This window comes from Miniopterus schreibersii (genome assembly GCF_964146895.1).
Source record: "Miniopterus schreibersii genome assembly, chromosome: 1".
NCBI lineage: Eukaryota > Metazoa > Chordata > Mammalia > Chiroptera > Miniopteridae > Miniopterus > Miniopterus schreibersii.
This window is the reverse complement of record NC_138101.1, coordinates 174,450,958-174,472,755: the sequence shown is the minus strand read 5'-3', so window position 1 is coordinate 174,472,755 and position 21,798 is coordinate 174,450,958. Positions and strand designations below refer to the sequence as shown.

The window sequence follows — 21,798 nt, the reverse complement described above, 5'->3', positions numbered from 1 at the left end:
AGTTTCTTCTGTTAACTCAAAGACTTTTAAAAAAAGTATATTTGAGCACTTCCAAAGATAATTTTTCCATGCAATATTTAATGTTGATATTGATATTCCAAGAAAAATTAAACATTTTTGGCAAGATGGTAAAGGATCTAGCAATGCTCAATCATATATAGAGGTATAATCTATACAGTCACTGCTCAATTATATAAGAGGTATAACCTGTACAGTCAAAGAAAGAAAACAGATATAGAAAAAGGAAAAGTTCCAAAGTTTATATGTAGTATTCAAAATGATACAGAGGGCAGGGCAAATAATAGGCATTCAATGTTACCTATTGGTAGTTTAATATAATAAGTGGACAGCGCTGGCTGGTTTAGCTCAGTGGTTAGAGTGTCAGCCTGTGGACTGAAGGGTCCTGGGTTCAATTCCAGCCAAGGGCAGATACCTTGGTTTCAGGCTCGATCCCCAGCCCCGGTAGGGGGACGTGCAGGAAGCAACCAATCGATGTGTCTCTCTCACATGGATGTTTCTCTCTCTCTCTCCCCCCCCACTCTCTCTGAAAAGCAATCGAAAAAATATCCTCAGGTGAGGATTAAAAAAATAAGTAGATAAACAGAGGAAACACCAAGATTTCATGATATTAAGAATGAATTAATTATGCTTTATATCAATTAATAGTAAGAATTTCAACCCGAGTAAGGCAGAACAGGTTATATATGGAATAATTTAATCTTTTCTGAAAGCTCTAAGAACTTGAGATTCTCAATAGGATAGAGACAGCATCTGCATTCATTTATTTGTTCTTTCAACAAATATTTGTTGAGCACTTCCATGTACTAGGTACTATATGACAGTAATTTTAAAGATTTCCATAATTTTGCTAAGGTATTAGTTTTTATTTTCAGGGTTACTTTATAAATGAAATATCATTTAATTCTGCTACATGCTTTCATGTCAGTAAAATCTTTGAGGCAGCAAGTCTATGAATAAAATGTGTCCATATCCCCAAACAAAGCTGAATTTGTTGTCTTAAAAATATTGCCAAGATGGTAAAGTAAGACGTTAACAATAGGGGCTGGGGGTAAGGGATACATGGGAACTTTCGGTACTATCTTTCCAACTTTTCTGTCAATGTGAAACTATTCTAAAATGAAAAGTTTATTTAAATAAAACAGATACCTCCTGGAGCTTCACCAATACTAACTGGTTAAAAAAAAAAAAAAAAAAAATTAGCTGACTAGTGTTACTTGTGTTGAAGTACTTAGTTGGTACTTAACACAAGTCACTTCTTCAAAAAGGCTTCAAATGGCCGGGCCAGGTGTGGCTCAGCAGTTGAGCATCGACCTGGGAGCCAGGAGATCGAGGTTCGATTCCCAGTCAGGGCACATGCCCGGGTTGCGGGCTCGATCCCCAGCAGGGGGCGTGCAGGAGGCAGCCGATCAATGACACTTTCTCATCACGGACACTTCTATCTCTCTCTCTCCCTCTCCCTTCATCTCTCTGAAATCAATAAAGACATATGGGAGGGGGGGGCTTCAAATGACTGAGATGATTTTGGAAATTTCCTTCAGTTCAACAATCATTGTGGCTGAAACCTGTATGGAGGGGATCGCCTCAGGCGGAAGGAGAGGTGCTGCACTACAGGCTTCACTGGCCGGGGGGTCTCTGCCACAGGCCCCAGTAGGCGAGGTGGACGCCTGCCTCTCCCCCCGATGGGTCCTGTCACTTGGAATCCCCCATGTGAGCAAGGGCTAAAGGTCCTGACCCTCAGAAAACTTGGCTTATTACTAACTACCTACTAAGAATTCACAGCGCCTGGTCTCTCTTACCTGACGGACAAGTGATGAGTACTAGTAACATCTGAGCCACAGCATTTGTGATCTGACCTCAGTGGTTGGAGAGAGCATTCCGAGAAACCCAACATCACCCCCAAACACCAGTTGTATACAAACCCCCACAGTCATGTTTCCACCTTGGCAGAAAACCCAACAGAATCCCTCAAACGACCATTTCAAATTTAAAAGGCAACATTCCTGTGCTCACGCCAGAGGGGTTGGAACACGGGGTCAGGAGCGTGATTGGCTCCTGGGAAGATTCTTTCACGACACTTACGCTTTGCTCATCGCCTGTGGCTATATTTTATTTTGATTTTGCGGGCTTACTTAAAATACTTTATTTTAAATTGTATGCTATTTCAAACATACTTAAAAGAATGAAATATAACTGATACTCATTACCCACAACACAAATATAAGTGATATAATTTTCCATATTAAAAATATAATTTAAAGCCCAATCCGCATCCCTTGTCATCTCTTCTCCCCAGAACTAACCATTAAAGTCCACATAAACATGTTTTATACTTCATACATGTATTAGTATTTTTACAGTATTATTTTATGTATTTTAACTCTTATAAAATTGGAATCATGTATGTATCATTTCCCCACTCAGCAGTATGTTTTGAGGTTTACCTAAGTTGACATATACAAACCTAGTACAGTCATTTTGCTTTGTGGGCTGTTCTGCTGTTTGCATGAACGTGACTTGTTTATTGGTCACCCTACTGTGAACATTTTCCCAATATTTCCTATTATAAATACTGCTGTAATAAACACTCTTGTGGAGTTTTCTTGCACAAATGAGTGAGTTTTTTTAGGATATTTTCCTTGACCTAGTCACAGAATATGCCCTTTTGATTATCAATACATAGTTATTGGTTTTTCTCCAAACTGAACTGCAGTTTTTATTCCCACACTAATTGTAAAAGAATTTGTATTATCCCCAATCCTCTCCAATATTTGGTGCTAATAGACTTTAATTTCTGCCAATATAATGGATGTGAAATTGATATCATTATTGTTTTAAAGTTATTTCCCTGACTGCTAATAAGACTGAGCTATTCATCATAAAGTGTACACACTGATCCTCTGAACATAAATGGAATTTTCAAAGTTAATAATAAATGTAGAGTGGAAAATTACCATTTTATCAAAAGCCTAGTTGAGTTATACTGCCAACTATGTTTATTTTTTTTAAAAATTAAAAATTTTTTCATCCAAGTATCTTTCCTTAGAATGTGGCCTGTTTGAAAAAGAGTAGGAGGTGAGAGAAAGAATATCATCAACTCTCCTTAAGGACAAGACCATGACATTTTCATCTTTATGTCCATTAATTCACAAAGGAAACACCTTACTTTAACATTTAAAATACTGAGCTTGAAACAAGTGAATGTTGTCTCTGGCTTAGCAAATGTATCGGCATAGCTTCACCTACCCCCTTCCCCATTGGGTGCAATGGGCCCATGGCTATAATAAATCTGTGACAGTGATAAGCCCAAATCTATCACTTGTAACCTGCCAACCAACAGTGGGACAGTGTCATACAAGCTCTACAAGATATATTTCTTTCTTCTCTAAAGCATTTCAATATGAAGTAGTGAAAATCAATTCTAAGATTACACATACGTCATCACCATTAGAGATAAAACGGAAAGGCTGATCAACATAGTCTCAGAGGCTGCCTCTTTATCTTAGCGTAATGTCTAAAACGTTAACGTGACCCGCAAGGCACTTGTGACTCAGCCAGCCTCGCCTACCTCCCAGGCCTCACGTAGCCCTCTACCCTCTACGCAGTGGCCGCCTTTCAGTTTCTGACGGCTCATGCTCTCTCCCGCTACAACAGCAAAGTCTACGTTTTCCGTCAAGAATGCCCCAACATCCGGCCCTGAGCTCGGTTAACTCCAATCTCAGTTCAAATGTTGCTTCCTTAGAGAAGCGCTCTCTGACTGGAGTTCAGGTCAGAGTCCTTTATTAGAGACAATCACAGAACTGCTCCTTCCTTTAGCTCCTATAGATAGTCTCTCATTAGTTAATTAACTGTATGTCTCCTCCTCTAAACTAGAAGTTCTATGAGAATAGAAATCATGTCTATTTTTGCTCACCACTGAAGTCTCACTGACTGTTCAATAAATTTTTACTTAATGGATGTATAGATGAACTCATATTAATGAAAAAATAAGAGGCCAGGCTGGTGTGGCTCAGTGGTTGAGCATCGACCCATGAACCAGGAGATCAAGGTTCAATTCCCAGTCAGGGCACATGCCTGGGTTGCAGGTTCAATTCTCAGTAGGGGGCATGCAGGAGGCAGCTGATCAATTATTCTCTCTCATCATTGATATTTCTCTCTCTCCCTCTCCCTTCCGCTCTCTGAAATCAATAAAAATATATTTTAAAAAAGAGAGAATTTCATTTAGTCTTTGACTGTCAAGATTAACAGTCTGTGGGCTACAAAGAAGAGTGGAAAGAAATTGAGGATCTGTCAATCTATCTGTTGTTGACCAGAATTCTGCTAGGAATGCTAAGAACAGGGTTTGGTTGGGTTTAATGAGAAAAGAAGAGTTTTCAAACACCCTCAAAAAATCAATAAAGAGTCCACTGAGGTCAGATGGCATATTAGCATATTAAACCACAATAAACAAGCCACATAACACAGTCAATACAATGGTGGGATAAACCACCTTGCATCGGACTGGTAGAGGGCACCTGGGTCCTAGTTCTAGTTCTGCCACAATGAGAACTTGGTCCATTAACGTCTCTGACTCAGTTCTCTCACCTGAAACGCAAGGGTTAGGCTAGACATTTTCTACGGTGTCTCAGCCTGAGATTTCAGGACTTTGGAGAATGTTCGCAAATGCACACAAACGTTACAATCACATGTCTTGTTCAAGAATAAATCTCAGATTGTGAAAAATACCTCAGGGTAAGAAGCAAGGTGAGCAGGCTGCCCAGAAGGAGCAAAGTAGGACATACGCTTCAAAGACAGAGTTGATGCACAGACCGATTATGCGATCCATTACCAAAAAAAATTTTACTGTGTTACCAGGATAAACACCACCAGAAATAGACATCATTTACCCCAAGACTGAACACTCTGAGTTTCTCTAATACGGAGTCTTCCTTCTCATTCTGGTAGCAGCTCCACTGTCCCTGGCCGCTCGCCCACAGCTGGACGCCTTGCACATATGCCTGTACCTGTCATCATCTGCCTTCAGGGTTTCTCTAGGGGTGCCGTCTTAAACAATGAAATTCTAAATGCTCAGAAATGTGTGAACAGGACAAAAAAGGATTCAGACATACTAACAATTATACCTAATGACAAGGAAATTAAAGAAGTAATTATAGACGAAAGATGTTTTTAAGTGCAGTGAAGTCATGTAGGTTGACATTTGGGAAGGATGGGGCAAGAAAGAACATTCAGTGCCTCTTAAGATATAATGTTGCTTCATGCATTTTTAGAAAAATAATAAATTAAGAATATATTGATTTCCCTGTTTTTCCTCTTTATCATTGTACTTAATGGACACCTAAAATCTTAAGAGATGAATAAGCCCTCACTTTTTATCATTTACTTTGTTATTTAACTTAACCTATACAAACTTTTTGAATAAAAATAATAATAATAAATGTTTAAATCATCTTAAGAAGTATCATAAATTATCAATAACTATACAGGAAGGAAGAGATGGAAGACAGTTCTGCCTTTCCATACTTAAAAAGTTTTATCCATTAACACCTATAAAAATATCCAGTATAATGTTGCCTCATAAGCACCCATAATGTTCAGACTACACTGTGTGCCTCAAAGTCTGCCTTTGCCTTTTTTTTTTTTTCAATCCTCATGGGAAGACATGTTCATTGATTTTAGAGAGAGGAAAGAGGAGAGAGAGAGAAACATCAACCGGTTGCCTCTCATACGTGCCCCAACTGGGGGCCAAACCTGCAACACAGGTATGTGCCCAGACTGGAAATCGAACCTGCAACCCTTCAGTGTACTGGACGACATTCCAACCAACTAAGCTACATTGGGCAGGGCTGTCTTAATATTTTTATATTAAAGAAAAAGTCAGCTCGGCCGGGTGTAGCTCAGTAGTTGAGCGTTGGCCTAGGATCCAGGCAATCAGGGCTTGATTCCCGGTCAGGGCACATGCCCGGGTTGCAGGCTCAATCAATGACTCTCTCATCATTGATGTTTCTATCTCTCTCTCTCTCCCTCTCCTTTCCTCTCTCTGAAATCAATAAAAATATATTTTTAAAAAAATGATTTAAAAAAAAGAAAAAGTCAGCCAAGGTCTTGATCTAATATATCCCCTACATTTCATTTAAAGTGAAATTCTTGGCAATGGATTCAAATATAACATGCTGTAATGGCAAGTTTTGAAAAGTGCAATCACTTTCAACAAAACTGTAAGATCAAATGAAATTTATTAAAGAAAATTAAAACTTCCTAAAACTCCTTCTTGAGATGATTTTAAATAATCTCATAAAAGCCCCTCTAGATTCCAAAAAAAGCATACGAAATAAACAATAATTAGATATTTATTTAATATTAGATTTTAAAATGTGACAACTGTATTCCCATATTCTAGCAGAATGATTAGCAAAAAGGTCTTAATAAATGTTTTTAAAGAATTAGGTGCTTATTTTCTCAGTCACAGTGTTTTTTTATTAGATTTATATTTCAGTTAATGTGCTTTATGTATTCATTACATAGAAATTCCTGTTTAAGTTGTCTTATATATGTCACATTATACTAGTATTACATTGTCCATGCATATTTTGATTCCTTTTACTAGTTGTGGTTCAATGTTAAAATTGCTTTTGATCTTACATAGTCTAATGTTATATAAAATTACATAAATACAGCCAGTACTTAGAGTAGACAAAATAAGCAGATATTCAGAAAAAAGATACATGATATAAAAGAGTAAGAAAATAAAATGTTCCTAAAGAATTAAAACTACCTTCCTGTAATTCAGACCTGTGAAAATTATTTGAAGACTTTTCCAAAAATGTATATGGAACCACAAAAGACCCGGAATGGCCACAGCAATCTCAAGAAATAAGAACAAAGTTACAGGAATCATGCTACCTGATATCAAACTATACTACAAGGCCACAGTAATCAAAATAGCACATGGTACTGGCATAAAAACAGACACATAGATCAATGGAACAGAATGGAGAACCCAGCAATAAACCCACACCTTTATGGTCAATTAATATTTGACAAAGGAGACAAATATACAATGGGGTAAATGTAGTCTATTCAATAAATGGTACTGGGAAAACTGGACAGATAGATGTAAAAAAATCAAACTACACCACCTTCTTACACTATACACAAGAACAAACTCAAAATGGATTAAAGACTTAACTGTTAGAGTCAAAACCATAAAAATCCTAGAAGAAAACATAGACACTAAAGTCTCAGACATTTCTCATAGCAATATTTTTTTCTAATATATGACTTTGGGCAAGGAAAACAAAAGAAAAAATAAACAAATGGGACTACATCAAACTAAAAAGTTTTTGCACAGCAAAGAAAACCATCAACAAAATGAAAAGACAACCCACTGAACAGGAAAACATATTCGCCAATGATACATCTGATAAGAGGCTAATATCCAAAATTTATAAAGAACTTATAGAACAAAACACCAAAAAACAATCCAATTTAAAAAATGGGCAAAGGACCTGAAGAAACACTTCTCCAAGGAGAACATACAGATGGCCAATAGACATATGAAAAGATGTTTGTCACTAATCGCCAGAAAGATGCACATTAAAACCACAATGAGGTATCACCTCACACCTGTCAGAATGGCTCCATCAACAAATCAACAAACAACAAACAACAACGGTTGGTGAGGATGTGGAAGATAGAAACCCCTCGTGCACTGCTGGTGGGAATGCAGACTGGGGCAGCCAATGTGGAAAGCAGTATGGAGTTGCTTCAAAAAATTAAAAATGGAGCTGCCTTATGACCCAGTGATTCCACTTCTGGGAATGTATCCAAAGAAATCTGAAACAATAATTCGAAAGAATATCTGCACCCCTATGTTCATAGCAGCATTGCTTACAACAACCAAGATCTGGAAGCAGCCCAAGTGCCCATCAGTGGATAATACAGCTGTGGTACATTTACACAATGGAATACTACTCGGCCGTTAAAAAAAAAAGAAAAAGGAAATCTTAGCCTTTGCAACAGCATGGATGGACCAGGAGAGCATTACGCTAAGTGACATAAGCCAGTCAGAGAAAGACAAGTACCATATGTACTCACATGTGCAATCTAATGAACAAAATATGCTAACAAACAAAATAGAAGCAGACTCATAGATAGAGAACAGACAGACAGCTGGTCAGAATGGAGGGGGGTTGCAGGGCTGGGTGAAAAAGATAAAGGGATTAAGCAAAACAAACAAACAAACAAAAAACTTAGTGGGGGGGGATTAATCAAAGAACTTATACGCTTATATGCATAACCCATGGACACAGACATTGGTATGGGGAAGGCCTAGGGGTGGGGTGGATGGGGGGTGAAGGGGATCAATGCTGGGGGGGGAGGAGACCTCTGTAATACTTTCAACAATAAAGATAAATTTTAAAAAAACCGAAAAACTTAGAGACACAGACAATAGTATGGTGACTGCCAGAGGGAAAGGGGGGTGGTGGAGAGAGAAGATGGTATGGGGGGATAAATGGTGATGAAAGGAGATTTCACTTGGGGTGGTGAACACACAGTGCAATATATAGATGATGTGTTGTGGAATTGTACACCTGAAACCTATATAATTTTATAAAACAATATCATCCAATAAATTCAATAAAAAAGGAGAAAAAAAAGACTTAAGTCCCTCCATCTATCTCCTCTGAAAACAAATCATGCTAATGATGTATCATAAGTTACCAATAACTTGTCATTCAAGACTAAGTAAAAGCTTAATAAAATTTCTAAAAATCATTATTGGATTTTGACCTTTATTTAGGTTTCAATATATTCTATTGAATTTGGGGGGTTCACAGCCAAAATGGGTCTAAGAAGTTAATTTTAAGGTTATTAAACAACTCCCTTTAGCAATGTCCTATATTCAGAGAGAAAGTCCTCAGGTATTTTTTCCTTTTTGACTTAACTACTGCTGTTTAAATTCTGTTAAGAGAGTTTCTTTTACAGATACAACATCAAGGATCTCACATATTTCCTTAGCAATATCTCACACCAGGATTTCTGTCTTTTTTCGTGGCCAGAGAGACATTCCGTTGGCGTGTTACCTTGTTTTTACACACTTCTAGAAAAGCCTATCTGGTCCCTCCAACCCCCTGTGCATTTCTGTTCTAGGAAGACAGCAGAGGTGCAGGTTCTCTTCATTCCTGCGGGTGGGAATCACACCTGAATGTCTCACTTTTGCCATTGTCCCACTAGACCCTGATGTGAGATGCTGCCTAACAGGAGGCCCTTTCAAATACAGTTTCCTAGATGGCTCTTTGTGCCTTTTCCATTTTAATCTCTAACCGAGGAGAAAGCACTTTAAGAGCCACAGGAAAATGTACCCATTTGGTTGTTTAGAATGAAAACAAAACAACATTCTTCTGTCTCCTCCCTGGGGAAAATTGGGAGCCTGAATGTTGCTATTCTCACACCAAATGATCTGACAACATTTAAAAATACATTTGCACTATAGGGTTAACATAAGAAGAAAAAGAAAGGAATCCAGCCTTTCGAACAGTTTCTCATTTCATTACAAAATCAACCAAAAAAAAAAAAATAGGGCTCTTGGATTTTTTTCTAAGAAAATGGGTAAAGCACATCTTCTTTTCATTTGCCTTTTCTAATTTGCCTTTGTGCTCTTGACCCAAGAAACTATATCTGATTACATATCAGAGAGAATAATACACCTAAATTGATGAATGACATTTGAACAGACTGAACAGTAATATTTCACCACTGAAATCTTGGACACTTTTCTAAGGGCTCTCATTACAAGTGGGCAACATAAATAGCCAGCACACAGGGTTTAATTATGAAATCAGAAGGCTTGATTCACGACCCTCTTTTCAAATCCCAGCACCTCTTCATTCTCAGACGTGATGCTTAGAGATGCAATCACGACCACTTACCTTGTTTATTTCCGAGCCTTCCTCCAACTTTCCCACCGCAGCCGAGTCCCGAGTGGCCTCCCGCGCGTCAGAAGCGACCTGCGCCTCTCTGCCTGGCAGAGGAAACTTCTCTCTCTTTGCCGAGGAGCGCTCTGCTTTGAGAACGCTGTTGAGATAACTTCCCATCTCCTGCTTAGCGGATTCAAGCCTGTTTTCCAAATCTCTGTGTTTACACTTAAGTGATTTTATGTCCTCTTTAATAATCTTCTGTCCCACTGAAGATGTATTTTGCTTGATGGATTTTGCTAAACCTGAAATCTTCTCTAACGTGCCATCTTGTAGACGTAGTCTGTTCTCCAGTTCCTGTGAGTGGGGAAAAGATTGTCACAAGAAGAATCGCTGTTCGATTGTCACAAGAGTTAACTGACTTTTGTCAATCACAGCGTATTCTGCTTCACTAGTGGGAAGTATAAAAAATTTAACTTTTATCACAAAGAAGAAACTTTGGGTAAAATTTAAATCAAGGTAGCATCCCAGATGAAATTCTTAAATACATCTTATATGTAACTAAAATTTTCTAAGATGTAACAAATTTTCACAACACAGTTCCTGGAATATTGGGGGCAGTCAATACATATTTGTTGAGTATATATGGAGTTCAGGATACAGCCTTTTGACATAATCAAAACACTAAATAATAAGTGCCTATTATTTGCAAAACATTGGAAAAATAAAATCATTTAGAGTGTGCCCATGTGAATTTAGTGTTAATATTTAAAACTGAGAGTAAAACTGAAATCCATCATTCTAGTACAGCATCTTAGATGTAGTGGGAGCTCAATCACCATTTCCTATATGAACGAAAGGGCCTAACCTGAGAACTCTAGACTCAAAAGTAATTTGAGATCCTACAGCAGGTACTGATGTCACCGCTGAAATAGAATAAGCCTTCAAGTTACCAGGGGAACGCTGGAGGACTTATTATCGTAATGGACCACACAAAAAACATGCATTCATTCAGCTAACAGCAAGTATTAGAGTAGGTTCTGAAATTATGGAGATGAGTAAAACCCAGTCCCTTCAAGTTCCTACAATCCAGTCAAAGAGACACAGAAGTAAACAGACAACTGTAAGTTACTGTGAAAAGATCTACGCTAACAAATGTGCACAGGTCATTGAAACATTTTAAACTGCAAGAAGGAGTTCCAGGTCTGCATTTTATACAGATACAGGAAGGTGCACTGGAGAGGGTGGATGCAGGCAGGGAGCCCAGCAGAAGCCTAATGCAGAGATCTGCGCGATGAGGGCCTATTCCAAGGCATCAATAACGGGGGCAACAGGGGAGGGACAAATTGTAGAGATATTCCAGAGATGGAAGGGGCAATGTGATGTCTGACTAGCTGGGGAAGTCCAGGAAAGGATATCCAGGTTTCTGACCTGAAAGCCTCAGGAGATGGTGGAAATATTCATGGAGTCAAAGAATATAATAGATAAAGCAGGTTCATTGGAAGAGAGCCCCCCAGGGATGGAGAAAGGGAAGGAGATGAGTTAATTTTGGGGTGTGCTGAACTACAAATAATTGTGAGACAACAAGTAGAGATGTTTAGTGGAGAATTAGAAAAAGCAGTAACCAGAATAGGATCAGAAGTCTCGAGGTGTAGCCCCTACTCTGTCATTTAACCTGGGTGACCTTGTAAGTCCCTCACCTTGCTACAAGTCAGCGTATTATGTATAAATTGAGGGGTCTGAACTTGATGGCCTCTATGGTTCCTTCAGTGTATAGCAAAAATCTATATTTTAATTTTTCAACAGGAGCCTGAGCTGCTCAGGGTGAGGCTTATGTCTTACTTTTCTCAGTATTCATGGCACCCAAAAAGTGCCTTTGACATGATGAAGCCTCAACATTTTCAAATGATCACTGCTAAAAGGGAGGCACTTGTCTTATGAATGGCAGACCATTCTGGAGCAGAAGTCTGGCTTGATTCCCAGGTCCCTAAAAGGAAGAGATGAGACATTCCCAAGCTCATGCCAGCAGGGCTGCCCTGAGACTCACCCCATGAAACTCCAGTCAAGGAATTATGAAAAGAGGAGCTGAGAAATGATTTGCTTCGTTTTCTTCTAGAAGACACCATTGGGCCTGTTTATGTTGGCTGTGCAAACAGCAAGAATCCAAGGAATGTGTTCTGAGAATGTGGGTAAAGGGCTGCCAGGCTAGGTGTTGTTGGACTTAGCATGAGAATTTTGGAAGCCCTACATCTGGGAGAGAGCTCTAACATAGTCCATGAGCCTAAAAATTAATAAAAATTACACAACTCCTATCCACCCATGATAAAGAATGCAAGATTGAAACATCCCCCCGGGTCTTGTACTAGATGCATCCTTGGACTAGCCAGTCCTGAAATCACTGTGTTGTCTCTGAGGCAAAGGTCTCCAGAAGCTACAGACTGGTCATGGGTGGAATCATCCCCGAGGGGCCCTAGTGCAGGGTCCATTTATAATAGAAATTATAAATGGATTTGGTCACTAAAGAACATTCCTTTTTTTAAAATGACTGGTCAGAACTTTACCTAATAGTCACTGAACAGCACTTGAATTTCAAACCAAATATATTGATTAGTAAAGTTATAATTGAAAAGTATAAATAATTTAAATTTAAAATTATAATTAAAATTTTAAATTATAAGTAAAGTTATCATTAAAATTGAGTTTTTTAAATGTCTATTATGTCTAGACATTGTTTAATACCTGCAGTTCCTGCAGCTTTTCCTCAGCTCCTATTTGATCCACAGGCTTGTCAGAAAAACTAACAAATTCCTTGGAGATAGTGTCCAATTCGGTATTCAGGTCTGCAATGCAAACCTGGTAGGAGTGGTGTTCTTGAACATGACCTTCCAATTTTTGCACGGAATCCTAAAAATAAAAGCATTGACAATCTACGGATTATTTCTCTCTGAATTTTCTCACTCAGATAATTAAATTGTTCATAAATACTTGTTTTATGAGGTATCATCTTAAAACAGGAATATGGCCATAATCATCCAGAGTTCTTTTAGAGTTTAGTGTTTGAGATATTTCACTGTAAAACCCTCCTTCTCCCTGCTAAATGACCTTTATTGCAACCACTTTCCCCCATGCTTCTTTGCCTTCATTTTATTCCTGAAGATGTTTACAAAATGAAATGCCTACAAATTACATCATCAAATCACAAACATCCATAATAAAGCAGCTCCCTTAATTATCCTTCTTACTAAAACCAAGTACCCACACTTGTAAATGAGACTATATGAGATCAACCTAACCCCCAATTCCTTTCATTAAATTCAAACTCCAAAATTGTGTTTTGGGAGAAAGCAATCCTAACTCAAGAGCAAAATCATCGTTAGGTTCTCTTTCTGGAATAAAAAAATAAGGTGACCACACCTAATCAGAAAAATAGCAACTATTAAACTAAACAACTTACAGCCAGGCGGGTATATCTTCACCCTTGGACAAGTCCTTCTATCTGTGTAAGCAGGATTTCTTACCCAGATAATTCCTACATTGAAGTTGGCTTTCAATGTGCAAAGAATTATAAACAACTGTCTTAAGAGAATACACTCCCTCATGACAAGTTGGCATCTCACATCTTAGCTCTTTCAGTGCAGATCATTTAGAAAGACACAAGGGAGGGACACTGGTAAGAAGGTTTATACAGAATAAGGAATACAAGTTATTATGACAGATGATGGATGGATTGATGGAAAGATGGATGCACAGATGCATCAGTGGATAGGTGGATGATACACAAATAACTGTCGCAATCATGTTCACAGAGATGCCTAAAAAAACTTAACTCTTGCCTGGCCGGCGGTGGCTCAGCACTTGAGCATCAACCTAGCATCCAGGAGGTCACGGTTCGATTCCCAGTCAGGGCACATGCCCGGGCTGCGGGCTCAATCCCCAGTAGGGGGCGTGCAGGAGGCAGCCAATCAATGGCTCTCTCATCAATGATATTTCTATCTCTCCCTCTCCGTTCCCCTCTCTGAAATCAAGAAAAATATATTTTAAAAAAACCAAACTTAACTCTTCCTATTCCTGACGAGGGAAACTTCAATAAGAGAAATAACATCATCAAATGACACATGAGGGATTCTTCTAGTAAAACTGACTGGTTTGATTCCTTCATCCTTGAGGAGTTAATATTTTTATCTAAAAGTGATAAATTAAATTTTAAAAGTCTTTGGAACCCTGGCCTGGTAGCTCAGTTGGTTAGAGCACCATCCTGATATGCCAAGATTGCGGGTTCCATCCCCAGGCAGGGCACATACAAGAAGCAACCAATGAATGCATAAATAAGTGGAACAACAAATCCATGTTCTCTCTCTCTCTCTCTTTTAAAAAAAATTTTTTTTATATGTTTTATTGATTTCACGGAGAGGAACAGAGAGGGAGAGATAGAAACCTCAATGATGTGAGAGAGTCACTGATTGGCTGACTCCTGCTCGCCCCCTACTGGGGATCGAGCTCAGGTGGGAATCAAACCGCGACCTCCTGGTTCATAGGTCAAGGCTCAACCACTGAGCCATGCCGGCTAGGCTCTCTCTCTTCCTTAAGAAAAGCTTTTGGTTTGCCAAAAGAACAACAAAAAAATAAGGTTTTGTATACAAACCTTATACAATTACAACAGTCATTTAAATTTTTGTTTTGACCACTTTACCTGTAGTTGTTGAAGAAGACTTTCGTGTAGATGCTTTATTTCCAGCCAAGGCTCTTCACTGAAGTTGGGATTTTTAGTGCATTCTAAGAGGTAATTTCCTTGAGATTTTAGCTCCTTTAGCAAGGATGTCAAATCTTGTGCCTTCTGGAGGAATTTCTTATAAATTTTTAACTGAGCTTTCTTCTCCTGCAAACCAGGCTGCAGAGCAAAGCCCACTTCTTGTTTCTTTTTCAGTTCTGTGAGCATTACTCTCAGACCCTCCTTGCTTTGCAAATACTTCTCTCCTTCTAGTAGAAGCTTTTCTTGATGGCTACATTTTAAAAGATATTTTACAAAGGAAATGACACTTAGCCAATGGAATGGCATTTTGCATATTGTAATGCAACATACATTATAGTAAGAAAGTATTAAAATAACCCTAATATACATTATTCCTACAGACATTTTTGGCATTATAGCATTGTAAACAGCACTAAGTTTAGCCCAGAAATTAAGACAAAAATGATTTGCAGTATTACTGAAAAATTACTGTTTTGTTGTTACATAATTTGACCTGAGAACAAATATTTAATAATTTAGATTTCAAACTATTAGTTTTTATTACCCTTAAATATAATTATATTATCCTATGTTTTTCTTTTTCATATAAGTAAAACAAATAAGCATTCAGTATATTGGCCAGCTAACTAGTTTACTCTTTTTATATCTTGAATTTAGCTTTGATCTGACTGTCTATTGAAAAATATAAAATTCACATTTCCATCAAACATTATCATTTAAGTTGTGATATGAATTAAAGAGTTTTCACCACAATTATGTCCATTGATTTCAGACATTTATCAATGCTTGCACATGTAAGAATCTCTTAGAATACACATTAAAAAGCATTAATTATTCTACAGTAATACCATGCAGATACAGAAGTTTTCTGGGGGAAGGGAGTTTCCGTGCAGAAGTGGAGTGTTAAAAGTGTAATGACAGATAATGTTCATTTGTTGCCAAGAACCTCATGGGTTGATGTAGCAGCCAGAGTAAACAGTGCCACAGAGCTATGACAGTGTGCTTTATATCTGAACCGGAGAAGGATTCCTCTTCGTTTCGGGCTCTGACATTTTGGGTGTCCCTGACCTACTGACTTTCTCTCCAATAAATACTATATCCCAATCCAGGAAGCAGACAAAACATACTTGTTATGGCTTCAGTGTGCAATGACAAACCACGGAGGGTGCAGGCCTGCCCTTTACCTTAGATACGTGTTGGCTAAATGGAGTGTGCTGACCCACTGGTTCTCGATATCAGCAACGGTCTCTGAATCCAAGGGAGCCTTGCTGCTCGCAGCCTGACCCCTGAGCCTCTGTATTTTAGCATCCCCTTCAGGCTTTAGTAAAATGATTTCCTGAATTAAATAAAAAAGGTTTTAGAATCCCATTCATATTACTTAAGGATAGTACATATGATATCTTTTATTTATAAAAATTATATTGAAATTCTAACTGCAAATTACATTTCAAAATTACCCTTTTATTTTTACATATGCCCCAAAGACAAAGGTATCTCCCTTCCGGTTAAACAGGACTGGTTCTCAATAAACATTTGTCAGGTTGATCTGACTGCATTCCTGATTTCCTACTTCCTATCTACTCCATTATTTACAGATGGAGAGCTTGGGTAACAACCTGAACAAGACATTTTTATACACCCAAGATGAGACTTATGGCTTCCACAGGAAATGCAGTGTCCCTCCTGTCAACTCCTGTCTCTCCACCTGGCATAATTAATTCCCATTCCCTCTACTTCTCTTTCACTCCTTTGCTTGGAACTATCAAATTTTTCCTTTCTCAAAACTACTCCAGACTCACATTCAATGGAAAACCTTTTGGATATAATCCCAAAAGATTCTGATTACTTAAGTCTCACCAACCCTTCTAGCTCACTATTTTTTTTTAATTTTTTAAAAAATATATATCTTTATTGATTTCAGAGAGAGGAAAGGAGAGGGAGAGAGAGACAGAAACATCAATGATGAGAGAGTCATTGATCGGCTGCCTCCTGCAGGCCCCTGACTGGGGATCGAGCCCGCAACCCGGGCATGTGCCCTGACCGGGAATCGAACCCCGATCGCCTGGATCCTCGGTCGATGCTCAACCGCTGAGCCACGCCCGGCCGGGCTCACTATTCTTAACCATTTCTTCCTCTACAACGCTTCGATTAGCATGATTTCAATTCTCCCAACTTTCTTTTAAGCACATGTGCTTCTGTCTCCTGCACTTCAAACTAGCAACATTTATTGAATCTCCCTTAGATAAAAAGTGAGCTGAAGGGAGATTGAGATTTCCTTGCTCTCCACAACCCACTCCGTATCTAATAATCTTTATGAGCCATAAGATCCAGTCAGAAGGAGTTCCTCTCCGGCCCTGCCCTGGACATTGCTGATGCCTCTGCTGTGTCTTTTTTTTTTAATTCTCACCAGAGGATATTTTTTCCATTGCTTTTCAGAGAGATTGGAAGGGGGAGAGAGAGAGAGAAACATCGATGTTAGAGAGACACATCGACTGACTGCCTCCCATATGAGCCCCGACCTGGGGCCAGGGATCGAGACTGCAACTGAGGTTACATGCCCTTGGCCGGAATCAAACCCAGAACCCTTTGGTCCGTGAGCCGATGCTCTAACCACTGAGTGAAACTGGCCAGGGCCCTGCTGTGTCTTTCTATACCCAGCAAACTCCCACCTGCGCAGCTCCAACTCACTGTCTCTATTTCAATTCCTCTGCACTAGTGACGATGCACTGGGCACTGCCCTCACAAAAAAGAGGGTTTACTTTCTCTCTTCCCTCTGTATTAAAATAATTTCAGATCCATCACAGCCCTTCTCTTTTGTAAGGTCAATCATCTGACTATCTTTAAACATTCCCCAGTGATTCTATTTTCCATTGAGAAATAAGTCCTAGTCATTTTCCTCTAAATCTTTTCAAAATTAAAGTTCACTCTGACCCTTGAAATTTAGTTTCCAGAGTTATACCTTTATTTTTTGGATTGTTTCCTCAAGTGGCATTTGGCCTTCAGACGAATTCAAAACCATAAGGGACTCTTTAATCTCTGTTATCCAGTGAATTACACCTTGTGCGAGATCATTAAAGCTCTGGTCCTCGGCAGGAGGTAACTTAGCCTCTTCTTCAGCTTCACGTATTTGTCTCAATAATGCCTGGTATCTATCAATCAAACGTGTCGAGTCCAGTGCTAATTCTTCTTCAGTGAGCCCGCATTCCTTCAAAGAGTTGTTCAGCTGGGCCACAGATTCAAATTGTTCTCTGTAAATTCGAAATATCAGGGGGAAGTTTATAGGAGCCACGACACTACGTAAGAAACCATATTCCCAGGAAATGTATTTTATACAAGATCAGTTATACCTCTTTCTAGCTAGAGCTTGGCAAAATGACTCTGTTTTCTCTCCTGATTCTTCCATTTCTTTCCATTTCTCTTCTTGATTAGTCAGCCACTTACTCAGGTTTCTGTGGTCATCCTGGAGTCTAAAAGAACATTACATATGTTAGAATATAAAATAAGCAACAGGTGTAATAGCCTGTATTTCAGGGGGATTCTATGAATCAGTGAGCCACAAAAATGTATCAGGAAGAACAGAAACAAACAGAAAACATTTTTGGACTCTCCCACAAACCTTTGCCATATTAAATAATTTGAAGAATTCTCTATAATTCTATCTTGGTAGAGCCAAACTTAGATGTGAAAGTATGGATTTTACTTGTAAAATGTGTGTGTATTATGTATTCCAATGCTGGCTGTACTCAGGCAGAGTACAGATAAAGACACCACCAGAAAACATGTTGTTGAGACGTCACCTTTATCCCCTACCTCAGAAGCTGCTGCAGGTAGTCCCCAAGCTCCTTCGCTCGCACCTGGCACGCGGACTCCATTTTTTCTAATTCAGCTTCTTGACTTAGAATCCAACTGCTAAGCTCCTTAACACACGCTTTGGGCAGATGCTTCTTCACATGGTTCAGTACAGTTCCCACCTGCTGTATCTGACTGCCTTTCCCTTCCAGAGTCAAGAAATCCTGGAAAGACACAGAAAGTCAATTATGTCCTACTGGCGAGTCCAAGTATGGTCTCTGCCATCCTCACGACACTTTCCAAGCCAGTAAGCAGACTATACAAAAGAAGGCCTATGGGGATACGACTGACTTCAATGGACGTATACGTCTGACTTTCTGGAAATGGTGTCAGACAAAATGAGGCGATGCCAACCATGAAGGTCAGTAGGAGTCAAGCCGGGAAAAGCCGCATTTTTCTTGCCTGGCTGTACTCAACGTCCCCTAAGTACTTGTTCCTTCCTGGTGATCAATACGTAAAACTAAACAGACCCCTCTATTTAGTTTTGTCCAAATGAGAATTTTATTTCAATGCTTATGTTAAAAAGTTTGAGGATCAATTACTGAGGCTCACGCAATGGGCAAAGTTAAAGGCAAAAAAGAGAAAGTCGTAACTTTAAAAAAGAAAAAAGAAACAAAATAGAAGAAAGGCGGTTCTGTCCATGAAGAACGGTATCATCAAAGCGACTAATCTGAGAACATTCAATGCCATCAATGAGCTTGAGAGTACGGCTCAGTATCAAAACTAAAGCACTAGATAATCTGCCTGAAGTGATGACAAGTGAAGGGTGTGCTACACATTTTAAACACACAGGCACTTTGCATTTATTTCAGGCCACCCTCCACTACACTCTGACAGCAGTGTATTAAAGTTCAACTGCAATTTTTAAAAGAAAGATGCCTGGAAAGACTTAAAAAATCAAGAGATCGCTTTCAGGAAAGTAAAGTAATATCAAAGTCCAAGTTAGATAAATGTTTTACTTTTTGTCAAATATGACTTCAGCATAACTGAATTCACCGGCAAACAGATAAACAGCATCTTAGAATAGGTGTGAAAACAGAACTTGTTTCAATCACTTGCACCATGACTCAGTAAACACAGTTTCAAAATATTTGGGGAAAGTTAGGTTATTTGGAAATATCTTTATGTAGGCAAATGACTAAGTCAAAGCAATCATTATCCTATCTGCTTAAATACAGTTCTGTGCCTCTAGTATTTTAGTTTTGATGAATTTTGATAGAAATTTATATAACTTACAGAAAGTTTTTGTAGCCTTTGTTCCATACTCTTTTTTGTTTCTGATAACTCAAAGCACTCTTCAAGGTTTATTTTAATGTTGCTGAACCAGTCATTAAAGTTCTTGCACTGATCTGCGGGGGGGGGGGACGGACACACGACAAAAAGCTGTGTTCATTCAAGGAAGACTTCATATATCTAGTTAAAGCGAGAGATGTTCAAACTTGCTTCCCATGCCATGGACACAATCATTGTGTAAAGTGATAGTAAGTTGAAACCCAATTCTGAGGGCTGACAGAGCCTAGAAAGTAATCGCCGTGTATTCTCTACGCCAAACCCCCTTCCAAGCATACAGGACACCCAAAGACACCGGCAGGAGCAGCCTGCTCCCAGGCACATGCTCGGCTCACCACAGCGAGCGAGTGACACACACACAGCGATGATTTTCTTTAGTGAAATAAACATTTGGCACTTGAAAGAAACCGATGTTATTAATGACATGCATAGATTAGTGAGTGCTTCCCCCCCCAAAAAAAGATTTATCTGAATAAATCCTTAGTCAATCAGTCAATCCTTTTCTTTAAACATAATCTGCAACCACCTCTAAGTGAAGCGTAAATTAACCTATGTGTCCACAGTCCTTGTTCGTACTTCAAGACTCTCAGAAACACAGGAGGAGAAGCACTGCACTCACCATTCAGTAACTTAGAAAAGTGGTCCTGCAAAACACTTTTTTTGGTATTAAATAAATCACTGACACTTTCATATTGCTTTTTCAATTCAGAGAGTTCAGGAGTCAGACAGCCTATTTGATTCTCAAGTAATATCATACTGTGCTTTTGCTGTAGAATTTGCTGCTGTATCTCCTAAAAATATAAAAACAAACAAACCACCATTAAGTCTTAAAATGGGCTCAATTTACACAAGGCATATTAGAGCTCCAATGTTTTTGTAAAAATATAGATGATTTTCCATTGGGTGGATTTGCTTTCTCCTAGCCAGTAAACGTATAAATGCAATGCAATTTAACATCAAATAATTACTGTACACAGAGCAAGTTAAAGGTGAAACTGCTAAATATACACAAATTGTTTTTCTGAGATTTTCCCTCCCAGGCTTTCATTTTTTATTAACTATTTTTATTAACCTCGAGAGATCAAGACCATCAGAAATAAGCGTGAAAATAAACCTGAGCCACAGAAAAGCAGCAGCTGGGAAGTACCTCTAGTTTCGTAAAGATCTCCGAGCTGTCAGATGGACACAGGGCTTTTAAGAGGGACTCAGTCATCCCGATCTGGGTCTTGGCTTGGTCGAGGTCCTCCCTTAGCTCAGCCGTGTTTCCACTGAGTGCAGAGCAGTTGGATTCTCCTGTTAAAAGCATTTTTACATGTTCGATCTTGTTCAAAATAGAGGACTCCATGACCTGAAATCATGAAACACATGAAGTACGGTTACAGATTTTACTGAACTAGATTTTAAGACAAACCACGCTGCTAGAAAATGAGTTGAGACCGCTTCGTTTCAATGTGAAGTGAATTCCTCTCTATTTAAAATTCTTCATCGTTCTACATCACTGATACGACAATTCGCAGGGTGCCTTCAGAGAAAAGACTAATATGAAAACTGGAACTGAACTTCTGACTTTTTATGAGAGACTAATTTGAACCCTGCCCCTAAAACCAGCCTTATCTGGCATACCAATTAAGGTATTATTTCTTAGCCCTCTTTCAAAAACATATAAAAACATATAGTAAAAATTATATAGGCAGCATTTGTCGAGTGTTTATTATGTACACAGCATCATGGTAAGCACTTAAGGTACAAAAATACAGGCTTAAGAAGTTTAAGTCGGTTGCCCACAGTCAGACGGCTAATAGGTGGTAGCACCAGGACCTCACCCAGAAAGTCTGACTCACGCTGAGCCCTATGAATATTCCCTTTCAGCCACTGAGCACTTTGATCTACGTAAAATTGTAACAAATCTCTCTGCACAACAGATTTCACAGTTGAGGCGATCTCCCTGCTTCTCCGCCTAGAAACCTAGAGTCGCTG

General features: G+C 38.9%; 1 protein-coding gene across 6 annotated transcripts in view; it reads right to left on the bottom strand.

The window, feature by feature from the left end:
• The window catches only part of SYNE2 (spectrin repeat containing nuclear envelope protein 2), a 276,194-nt gene that overhangs the window by 129,726 nt on the left and 124,670 nt on the right, over positions 1-21,798 (bottom strand). For all 6 annotated transcript variants that reach the window (XM_081146179.1, XM_081146181.1, XM_081146184.1 and 3 more), the window contains 10 exons: positions 20,969-21,169; positions 20,441-20,612; positions 19,768-19,880; positions 18,493-18,695; positions 18,030-18,149; positions 17,642-17,930; positions 15,867-16,018; positions 14,623-14,932; positions 12,672-12,836; positions 9,948-10,289 (listed from right to left, as the gene is read on the bottom strand). In XM_081146179.1, coding sequence (XP_081002305.1) covers positions 9,948-10,289; positions 12,672-12,836; positions 14,623-14,932; positions 15,867-16,018; positions 17,642-17,930; positions 18,030-18,149; positions 18,493-18,695; positions 19,768-19,880; positions 20,441-20,612; positions 20,969-21,169 — 2,067 coding nt within the window. The remainder of the gene's footprint in view (positions 1-9,947; positions 10,290-12,671; positions 12,837-14,622; positions 14,933-15,866; positions 16,019-17,641; positions 17,931-18,029; positions 18,150-18,492; positions 18,696-19,767; positions 19,881-20,440; positions 20,613-20,968; positions 21,170-21,798) is intronic.